Below are 12,075 nucleotides of genomic sequence, written 5' to 3' on the forward strand. Positions count from 1 at the left end.
TAAATCAGCAGCTTCAAGATGTGTTAGCAGTGTTTCCTTTTTGCCCCTGGGGAAAGCTGAAGAGAGCGTTCAACAGATCCTAGATCAGAAGGAAATGAGTTATTTACACAGCTTCCTGAAGAAAACTGCCAAATGAAAATAAAATGTTGAAAAAGAACAGGGGAATTGGATTGTGCAAACATGGAGTTGAGGGGGTAGAAGATTGCAAAACCATGCCCAAAACGGAATAAATTTACATTAAATAAGAAGTGGTGGTGCAGATGTATTACAGTATGTAACAAAAAGAACTTCAGTCCTGGTGACAGAAGAAACCGAAACAAAAAAATAATTAAAGATACTGCAGGATCTCCAAGAGCAGCATTTGTCAGGTATTTAAGGTAAGAGGTGGCGATACAAAAATCAAGTTTTCTATACTTTTTCACCTGACAACAGGTGGTAGGCCTTGTGTTACGAACATTTAATTTTAAATAAACTGTATATATACATAATGCATGTTTAGCAAGTCTTCTCAGGCATCACATAGTGGACACAGGAAGTGGTACATCATTTGCAATACATAATTTCCTGTGCCGCACGGTTCACACAGGAAATAGCATCTACATGTGTCCCATGGTGACGGAAACTCACACCTATGTCAACCGACGTCCTGTCCGTAAAGGGGGTAATACAAGGGCTCATTTATTGATGCTGCTGCTTACACCTTTAATATTTTGTGTTTTATCATGGGATAAATATGTTGAAAAATATATAATATGTTAAGATAATAAATAAATGTGTTATCTTCCCATTGACCTTTTACACACTTAAAATCAGTCTGGGAGAATCCACCAAACCCCAATGTGCTAGTATCATCTCCAAAACGGGAAGCTGTGCGTTACTTTGAGGTAGTTTCTCTGATCATCACAGAACTTGGAAGCGTTTTTCCCGAGCCGCACTGAGGGTCTGTGCAAAATCGAACATCATTCGGCCACAAGCTGGGGCTGTTCTGCAAAATAAAACAAACTAAAATACCTACACTTTCTTTTTCAAACTACAATCTGTGCTGCTTTCAAGCTGCAACTTGCGTCATGCCCATGGACCTGCGGGTCCGAAATTGCATCGCCTCTGCGGGTCGCCAGGTCCGAGTTGCACAGGGGGCTTGGACCCCGTTGATACCTACTTGCAGTTCTAGTTATATTTGCATTTTCTAGTAATGCACAAAAGTACAAAGAAGTACGTGATGAGCATTGAAAATACTACTAAATATTTTTCGGATTATAAGTCGCAGTTTTTTTCATAGTTTGGCCGGGGGTGCGACTTATACTCTGGAGCGACTTATGTGTGAAATTATTAACACATTACCGTAAAATATCAAATAATATCCCGGGCTATTATTTATGTCAGTCACGTAAGAGCCTAGGTGTATATCAGCAATCGTCACACACACACGTCAACCAATCAAAATTCAGCGGGGGCGGGACATGGCAGAAGTGCATTGTGAAAAAAAAGATGCTACCTGCTACTTGGAGTTGGCGGAGTTGTTCAGAAGTGACACCGAGGAAGAAGAGTTCAGTGGATTTAGTGATTAGCAGTGACAGATTGTTTGGTAAAGGTATAGCGTGTTCTATATGTTATAGTTATTTGAATGACTCTTACCGTAATATGATACGTTAACATACCAGGCACGTTCTCAGCTCGTTGTTTATGCGTCATATAACGTACACTTATTCAGCCTGTTGTTCTCTATTCTATTTATATTTTAAATTGCCTTTCAAGATGAAATGTCTTTTCTTGGTGTTGGATTTTATCAAATAAATTTCCCCAAAAAATGTGACTTATACTCTAGTGCGACTTATAGATGTTTTTTTCCTTCTTTATTCTGCATTTTCGGTTGGTGAGACTTATACTCCGGAGCCACTTTTAATCCGAAAAATATGGTACTGATAGTATAAATAGATCATTTCTAACTGCCAAGTTGGATGTGTTGCCTCCCTTGGTCTGTGTATGTATGTACAAAAACTCTTGCGCTTTGTGGTCTCTGTGGGCTTGCTGTGACTGAGGGCTGAGTCGTCTGCTTTGTCTACATGCCGTGGACAATCAGCAAGAGCGCTGTTCTTTGCACGCATGCCCTTGTTTTGTCATGATGATAGTTGCAGCATGTCCCTGCACAGCAGAGCACAATGCGTCGTGCATCAAACCATGCCGACCTGAGGGGAAAAACAATCTGCAGCCGAAGGAAGAAGCGGGGTGCTGCATACTCACTGCCCCGCTGTCGCACATTGAAGGCACACCTCATCAGGAAATAGGCTACGGCTTTTATTATTTAAAACGCTGTCACTCTTAAAGTACAGGTACTGGGGTATAGTTTTTGACAGCAGGGCATGCAGTACTTTATTATTAGTATTATTGGTACAGTATAGTATGCAACACTACTTTTCAATTGCTGCCTCCCTTAACTCGAACACTGAACAAGTCCCAAAGAATTTTAAACTTTTCCTCATTCAACTGACAAACCAAGCCTTAAGGAATCACAGAAATGGGCACACTGAAAAAATAAATGCATACTAGATTAAGAAAGTCATGAGGTTCCATGTCCAATTTTCATTTTATTCAAAACAATCTATGTACTGTTCTAATCTAATGTAATGTTACATAAGTGGCAAGCAAAAATAACATAATTTACTTATGTTTCTGCAAAATTATTTTTTATCACATGCTAAGATGACCACAGTTGTCACTGCTATCTCAAGAATCAAACATGATGATATGTAATGCCTGTGTTTTACCTGGTAATTGTCCCTTAAAATGTCTGCTCTAAATACCTCACACACTCCTTTTCATAATTAGCAAAAAAACTGGAGGCCTCACATTTAATCCTGGCCTAATTTTATTTCACAGTATTTTCATGTAGGAATACTTTGTATCTCAGACATCCGAGGGCTTGAAATTAGCCGCTGGCTGGGAAAGAAAAAACTCTGTGAGTGCCCACATGCTAATGAGAAAAAATGATGGGGATATTCATTTGAGCGAGACTAATTATACCTGACATCATTTTCAAAGGGCAAATAACCATCGGTATATTAGGCCAGGATCTGACACGTTTGTGCACACTAACTTGTTGACAGGGCATGTTCCAGCATACACGAAAAGACAAATCCCACTACTAATTACATTAACATACCTCTTTTCCCAAACTAATCCTGTGCACACAGACTTTATGCTTCAGCATAATAGTGCCAGACCAGATGCAGTCAAATAACTATCTTGGTGATTCATAATGTTGCTGACCGCTGAGAAAAGTAGGTTTAAAGTGTACAGGTTTGTCCTTCACAAGGTTATGAGTACATAGTAGTACACCTAGTAACAGCTGGGTCATACAGAGACAAAACAGGAGGCCAGGATGTTGCCAAATGTATGCATTTGGAATCAAAAGATTCTAGTTTTACAAGTTGAGCTTTGCACTGCTGTGTCTAGGCTTTCACAGGTTTATATTGATTCTTTAAAGTCCGAATCCACTCAGAAATATGTTTTTCTTCTTGTTACTGCATCGGCGGAACCGTAGGGTCACCGGTTCGAGTCCCTGTGTGGACCATGAATGGAGTGTGGGCTGGTGGCTGACGAGGTGCTGTTGAGAAAGGCACCGGACCACCAACTGCTCGTGGTGCCGATCCATTGGCAGCCCCCTCGCTATGACATCTCTCCATTAATTGCATGTTCGTATATAGGTCTTGTTTGTGCGTCTGTGTGTATTTCGAGCCTGTGTGTAACATGAATAATATAATTTCCCCTTGCGGGACGAATAAAGGCATTCTTTCTTTCTTCTTTCTTAAGTTGTGCAGAATGATGTATGTGTTTGACACGTTTTCACATTTATCCACGGAGATCTCCCGGAGAGTTGCTAACAGCAGAATGTGGCCAACACTGATTAGCTCGGGCAGTACGGTGAAGGAGAGGTTTGGTCTTTGATCTTCAGCAGTATTAGTGGTTAAAAAAGCTGTTTTAATGTGTACATCGTTCTGCCCCGCGGTAATCAGTGTTAGTCGCATTTGACTGTCCGCGACTTTTAGCGACTCTCCGAGATATCTCAGTTAATAATTGTTACACGGAAAAAAAATTGTCTCAATGGCTTTTTTGATGAGTGTATTTGCCGAAAAAGACCCTGGGATGATTTTACGCCGGAATTTCACTTTAAGATTGTAAAGTCACACGAGCAGACTATGGGAGTAGCATACATTGGGAGCAGATATTGTCTCTTTTCATTCATGAACTACATCGTCCACATTTTTTTATTATTGCGTATCCACAACAGAATTTGGGCCTACTCAGTAGATGAAAGATGACGGGGGTCACAAACAAACAACTTTGTATGTACATTTATTTAATACACAACTTTAGGTTAATTTTTTTCTTTGTTTCATTACCTTGTCATAAGCCAAAGGGCTGGTAGAGGAAAGGTGGTGCAAGATCAACAGTTAGGGAGTGGCAAAAAGGAAAAGAAACAATGCAGTCCATCCCCCTTTCATAACATGGCCTCTTGATAAGAGGCTGTGTTGCACTGGATCAAAGTTCTCGTGTGAGGAACATCTTCATCGTGAAGCCCCACCCCCCTTCTGCTAGCAAAGCAAAATGGCTAAATAATTCTGTTGTGTCACTGCTGTCAGCTGAGTCCAGTTTAATACTGCAGCATTGTTTTTGGCTCACTTATGACTCTCTCTGCAGCCCAGACACAAACACAACCACTGCACACAGAGCAGATTTTAGAACCACTTAACAATCCAAATGCTCTTGATGGCTTTAAATAGCAAAGTCATTCTTTCTCCTTACTCTTTTTTTTTAACTCTTCAGCATCCTTGTAACTGACTTTGAGATCATGATGATAGAGTTTTATTCCCCTCTGAATCATAACCGCTAAGCCCCCTGCATCAATGCCCTTGTGGCTGTTTAATTCTGACTGCAACAATAAAAAATAAAAAATGCTGATTGAGTGAGTATAAAGCAGTTAGACGGTTGGAGAGTAAACAGCTACGTTCTTGGGGATGACGGATGGAAATGATGGAAAAATTATACCAAAAAGCCAATATGTACTTTTGTGGACATAGACTCCTCGTAATTTCTTCAGTTCAGCAATACAAAGAAACAAGATGTCTTACCGCACAGTGTGGTGCAGCACTCAGAAAAATTCTACCTTGCCTCACAACCTTATGGAGCCTTTTATTTCTGAAGCTGGAGCTTCTATCTTCATGTCTCAGAAACGTCCCCACAAGAAAGTGGTAAGTGGTACCAGTAAATGTCATCTCACCGTACATCCACCGCGTCCTCCATGACTGTCATGTCTGTCTTGCACTTGGCTGACGGGTTGATGGCAAGCTCAGCGGGGGGGATGACAAAGCTTTTACTCAACGGCAGCCACATCCCTTCTCCTAAGGTGTATGTGAATCTGCGAAGGACAAAAAGGGTAGATTTGACAAGTAAGGTTGCAGGTTTTGCCTTTTAAATTGTCAAACAACACAAGAAAAAAGCTCAAGTTAGTGGAATGCATTTGAAAAAAAAACGGAAAGTTTGTCATGTGTCATGACACAAAAAAATGATGTACATGTTTAAAAGAAAACCCCCTATAACAGGATTGGAAAGCTTTATCATTCATTTACTTAAGTTTGAAGGCTAGAACACACTGATGTGTAGCAGGTATGATGTTTACCATGTTCTCCTTCTTAAGTTTAGCATAGTAGCATTATCTAATAACTATTGGTGTCTGAATAAAGCTTCATGAACCCCACTAGATGGCATACTTGGTTTAAAGAAAAAGGATCAGGGAGTGGCAAATCAGTGTGTATTCAACCCTTTGATGAACACATACCGCCATCTAGTGGGCTCAGAAAATGGTCCATGAAGCTTCATGAAGCTTGGTCATCTCTACTAATTAGCACTAGACATGAAGTACAGCTGAAGATGATGGGAATGTCATTAGCTTTGGTCAAATATTGGATTCTAATTTTAGACCCAATGATTGTGCTAGAATAAAAAGTCAGGGATCACCAGAGTTATCATAAATCATCCTGCAATCCATGCAGAAGTTGACGAGATATTTGACTAAAAACTAAAATGTTGTGCCATCTCAATAAGAAGATAAGATAGTTTAAGTGAAAACTTTGACTGTGTTGGCACCAGATGCATATCAAGGGATGAGGCTTCATCTTCTGAGCACCAACACAAAATATTTCATTGCAACTTCAATTGTTGTTGAGCTGTTTTAGTCTTGACCAAAGTAGTGGACTGACCAACATCTTTGCTTTTCTTGGGCTCTAGAATTGTAAAAATTGCTGACAAATATGACAAACTGACAGGTGAATTCACAAAAGGATCGCATGGCCAAAACCCACACCCATACCTGACATACAAATGTGAGTTCCATGCCGTTAGGGATAGTAATAACGTAACTAAAATAGAAATTTGATAGACTCTTTTCATGCTCAAAAAATGGAATTACAGCAGCTTAGGATATAATAAAGCCTCATTTAGTCAAGAAAATGGTCAATTTGATCGTAAATTATATTTTCAAGGGATGTTGGAAAACCAAGCAGCTCATAAACAGAATGAAAAAAACATAAAAAGTAAGTTTGGGACGATGTATTACTCATTTATTTTTCTGTGCATTGCAGATTCATGTTAATTTTAATACAATGAATCTTTGTCTTTGTACATTATTATTTATTACCGGTGGGAGGGAAGTTGGTCCCAAAGCTTGCCGCTGTATTTTTACACTATACACTAATGAAGGGTGCTTCATTCAGCTGTAAGTGACTCCACACTGAGTCATTGGGTCATAATTCTCAAAGCACCCTCAAAGGGTGAAATGCACTCCTAAATACACTTCCAAGCAAATAGCTATATTTGCACATATTAAATTAGGTACAATGCATACAATTGCCGCAAAATGTGAATCTTTCTATGCTAATGAGCCTCATTGAGAAAACAGTCCGAATCACAAAGATCAGTGCAAACAGCCACCTGCAGTTACAGTGAAATAATTAGCGTCTTCAGAGAGTTGGTGGTAATGAAGCACATTCATAAGGGCGCACTCACACTGTCCATCCGTACCGTGCCCAAACAGATTTCACGGGTAAAGCCTAGTTCGTTTGACCAGTGTGAGTGCAACGTACCGCGCCTAGGAGCGGCACGCTTGCCGTCCACAGCCCGTTTGGGAGAGGCGGGCTTAGGACATAGAAAAAAAGAAGGACGGACCATGCTCTGACATTTAAAACAATGGCGGCGAAAGGTTCACGTTGGTGTGATGCGGAGATGGAGTGTTTACTGCAGATTTGGTCGGATGAAAATATTCAAAAACAGTCGGACAAGACGCACAAAAACTCAGAGGTCTATGGAAAGATTTGTAAACAAAGCAATGCATCACGATGACGTCATCAATGCGTGTGACGTGTTACGGTGTGATGACGTATAGGCAGCAAGAAGCATTCGCCGAGGCCCAGGCAGTGTGAGTACAAACAGGCCTGGAGTGCGGGACAAGTACCCTAAAGCACGGGGCACGGTACGGATGGACAGTATGAGTGCGCCCTAAGAGATGTCCTCCGTATCAAATCATGCCTTTTTCTTTTACATTCTAAAAGTGTGTGTTTGAAAACACCACCAGCACCGACACACTGGGATATTAAATTCCAAATGCTGTGCTTGTTTCTACTATTCTGTTGTATTAACAGTCTTAAGATATACGTTATATTCACATTACTATAAATATTATTATAGTTATTGTTAGGCTTTGCTTGCATCTCTGGAAGTGTGTCTGTCTGTCTCTCTCTGTCCATCAGTGTGTCTTTTCTCTCTTTCTCTCTCCTTTTCTTCCTCCCCAACCGGTGCAGACAGATGTCTCTCGTCCACAGAGCTGGGTCTGTCTGATGTTCCTGCCTGTTAAAGGGAAGGTTTTTGTTGCCACCGTACTACAGAGGAATTGTTGGGTCTATGTAAATCATAAATAAGTCATTGAGTGTGGTCTTTACCTACTCTGTAAAGTGTCCTGAGATAACTTTTGTTATGATTCGACACTATAAATAAAATTGAATTGAATTGAATTGAATTGAATTGAATTGAAATACAGTTTCTCTCTGTCATGTTTAAATCTTTTGGCTAAAGTTTTGAGGAATACCTCTGAACCTCGCTGGTCAAGACCTGGAGGTCACACTTCTCTCTGTCATTGTTCTGCTGACTGTTATTGGCACAAAGGCAACATTTATACTTTACCACATGGATAATCGCAACCAGACGCAATAAAGGGCAAATAGAACTCAGCTGCAAAACTCTACCGGGTGTGTTTGAGCTGTAATATCATTAGCACAATATTTCTTGGGAACCTAAACTTGACACAGGGCAGATAGTGGTTGCAAGTGGTGTGCAATTCATGGTGCCATCATTGGCTGCAAATTATTCTTTGTCGATTTGTCTGTGATTCTCATGTGTAAAATTGGAGCAGTTCCCCTTTAAATAAACACTTCATCAAGGTCTAGATTTCCTGTGCAAAACAACCACCATGTCACATCAAAATGCCCACTTTCCAAAGATAAATGTTTTTGCTGCATCAGTGATTTAGAATAATGGCATCACGTTGGTTAAAGGTTATTTATTTTGCCTTTGAGCAAACATATCCTTTTTGCATAATTCTTTCTTGAGCAGAACGCTGTGCTAATGGACGCAATACATACCAAATGAGAAACCCTGTCAAGAAAAGGACCAAAAGGGCTTCCCCGGAGACAAAACAGGGCTATAAATCTGTAAACAACAGATGTCTGGAACAAGTGCTTTAAAGCAATTCTTTATTTGTGAGTCAATGAATATCATCAATCTTTAAACACTCTGATGAAAATGCAGATAAAATGTAATACAATGTTAAGCTAAACAGGACATGCTAATTAACATTATTACTGTAGTGCTGATGAATATATGCATAAATACTTGGAGCACAAAAGAGGGGGACTTGTTGAATAAATGGTTAACAACCATTTTTATGCAGACTAAACACATTTCCTCATTCACAATTGTTCAATTTGCATTTAATGAATTGCTAACTTAGCATAGGAAAAGGGCAGTAGATTGTGGGCACTGCATGCATTACGGGTCACTTTAAGAACAGGCTGATTAAACCATTGTAGAAAAGGAACACTTAATTACATCCACCCAATTACCCCCTTTGTTTCAAGTCAAGTTTTCTGTGGATCAAAGTGTTGCTGTTCTTCCGTTTACTGTACAACACTGGGTTTTAACAAGTTATTATTAAAATGGTAATATTTTTATATTATTTCCCAGGAGGGTGTTACTTCCTCTCCCCCTCCATTTCTTATGGGATTGTGTACGCAGGAGTACTGATGCGGTATGACGTATACGGGTGACCACAGGACAAATTAGCAGCCACTTAATGAGCTCTACATTATAATGGACAACTAGGGACTAGTGTGCTGCTGTATGACTTAACTGGTTAACCTGAGAGCAACTGGAGATGGAAAACACGAAGAGTTCCTGTGAGAAAACAGTTGTCGATTAGAAAACATGTTTGCAGTCCTCAGAGGAACTCCCCGTGGTTAACACTGTGCGAACGGCAAACACTGTGTGTTTGAATGCTGACTCTCAGCATTTATCTCCTCTGACACGGGAGAATTTTGCATGCATCCTCGAGTTTGCTTCATTTCATTTCATTCCCCATACCACTGTGATTCTAATTGCCTCATTTGCTCCTGTGTTTAATGGTAATATCTGCTTTGCCAAACAAGATGACGGCTGCGTGGCTCTCGAAGCGCTCACTGATATTCAAGGTCTTTTTCCGGTGCCTGGAGCCGACAGGGTTGCTTGGTGAAGTTCAAAGCTAGAGGCTGAAAGATTTGAATTAGGATGGATGGCTTGGTGGGAGCAGTCTGAGGACAAAGACATTTTAAACTGCAGGGCTGGACTGAGTGAGAAGTGAAAACATCTTAGCAGAAGGGGCAATGTATCAAAGCACTTCCTGGAGGTTTTAGTGTGGTGCCAGCCTCCTCTGTCTGCTACAAACATAAAGACAATACTAACAGCCACAAGAGTGATACACATGAACTCTTTGAGCTTCTTTTTTATTGTATGTACTAGTAAACGCAGGATTTAATGTGTTTGCTGCTGTTCTGGCATGAAAGGACTTCGCTGTAAGATCTGATGTCAATCATATATCCTCTATTAAGTGTATATTTACTGGGCCAAAAGATACTGAGTTACTATGCGTTTGACTCATTGTTAAGTAATATTTTTATTTACTTATAGTTAAACCAGCATTAATGGATTTTGGCCATGAATGGCAGGGGAACAAGCTGTAGAGGATCAGCAACCTTGAGAACAAAAAGCGACTAGCGACCAATTTAGCAACTTATTCAGACCATTAGGGAAAAGGGAGAAATATACAATCGGCCTAATTCATTCCCATGCATGTGGGTCTACAGTCTATGGGTCGGTCTCTCTCCTCTCATGCAGCAGCACTGTTGTTGTTGTTATGTGACACCGTGGGGTTAGAGGTCGGAGGTCGGGCGAGGACGCCATCATTTAACAAAGTAAGCGGTTTTGCCATCCAGACGACAACGCCATGGGGGGTATTTTCAAATCTTCCCACTCTGGGACCTGGTTTCAAAAGATCCCGTATTCAAGCGTCGATAACACCCGCTGCGTGTGGATGGTCGGCCAAAACAATACTAAAGTTGTACGGTTACAGGGAAACCTGTCTCCGTATGGATGGGCCCTAAGATAAAGTATGACGTATTAGTTTATTTAAAAGGGGACAGTGCTATTTCATAAAACACATGATTACACATGGTTTAAAAAGCCAGAATTAGCCAGAAGGCTAGTTTCCATCTGTAGTCCCCTGGCCATGATGTGAAAAGGCAATAAAAACATATTGTAGGTTTTTTTTTTTGTTTTTTTTTTACAATGACAAAAATAAGAATAATATACAGTAAAAATTCCAACCGAATCCTTAAGGAAGTGAAATATATAAAAACAGTTTGCGACATACTGTCATCATACTGCAGAGGACAATGAAACTTTCATAAATGCTATTGCCCCTTTATTAATCGCTACCTTCCAACTGAATTCTCTTTTCAAATCAATTCCACAAACATATTGCTCTAGTATTAATCTGAACACAAAGAAAATCTGACCTGAGAGAAAATTAAGTACTCTGCTTTTTTTCTATTTGAAAATCTAATCTCTCACTTCTATATCATGCAGTAAGAACTTTAAAACTGACAGACGCAGCTACAGAAGCTCACGGTGCACGCTTAATCATGAGGGAGATAGGAAATCAAAGTGTACCAGAATTATAACAAGTCTTTTTTTGTACTGTGCAATCCTTTGTGCAGCACGCATTGTGCAGCACTCGGAAAAAGGATAAAACAAAGTTTTGTGAAGTTCCAGTTACCTGAAAATGCGATCAGAGGGCTGTTCTCCCATCACAAGATCAAAACCACGCTGGAAGATGGTGTAAGGCCAGGGACTGGTGTAGAAAAAAGTATAGATCAGAAGAAGAGACAAAAAAGAAGAGAGAGAATGAAACTGTTAAAATCAAAGAGAGAGAACCGTTAAATATTTTAGTGTGCCCATCCTCTTAATCTAAACCCCCTAAAATCATACGCCATGTTTCTGAGTCTCACTTTCACTCACTCCCACCTTCTGGAGCCCCACAAATCACAAGCGACATTACAATGTGTGCTCTGTGTAAACATGCTGATTGAAAAATGTGTTCTCCGGCAGCTGACATGCAATGTGACTTTGGCTCATATCTATTTACCAGGGGAGGGGATAAAAAGAGGCTGACAGGATGAGACAGAATGGGAGAAAGAGACACAGAGATGGGAGAGAGACAGTGGGTGATGGAGAGAGCAGACGGTGAAAAAACAGAGACAAAGAGTGAGAGCGAGAGGAACATCGAGGGGACGAGACTGATGCCAAGAGGCAGAAGTGAGAGAGGGAGAATGATGGAGATTAATAGGGAGTGGCAGCTCGGAGACTAAACAGTCTGCAAAGTGAGAGTGTAAGGAGGAGAAGTGACAGGGGCCCGATGTCATTCCGAGCAAACTC

General features: G+C 40.5%; 1 protein-coding gene across 1 annotated transcript in view; it reads right to left on the reverse strand.

Annotated features, from left to right (window-relative positions):
- astn1 (astrotactin 1) overlaps window positions 1-12,075 on the reverse strand; it is a gene marked incomplete at its 5' end in the record, with an annotated part of 377,223 nt that overhangs the window by 244,642 nt on the left and 120,506 nt on the right. Inside the window, 2 exons of the mRNA XM_083928387.1 lie at window positions 5,279-5,416; window positions 11,417-11,491. Of these exons, the coding sequence (XP_083784513.1) occupies window positions 5,279-5,416; window positions 11,417-11,491 (213 nt within the window). The remainder of the gene's footprint in view (window positions 1-5,278; window positions 5,417-11,416; window positions 11,492-12,075) is intronic.

Source organism: Echiichthys vipera (genome assembly GCF_963691815.1).
Source record: "Echiichthys vipera genome assembly, chromosome: 15".
Classification (NCBI taxonomy): Eukaryota; Metazoa; Chordata; class Actinopteri; order Perciformes; family Trachinidae; genus Echiichthys; species Echiichthys vipera.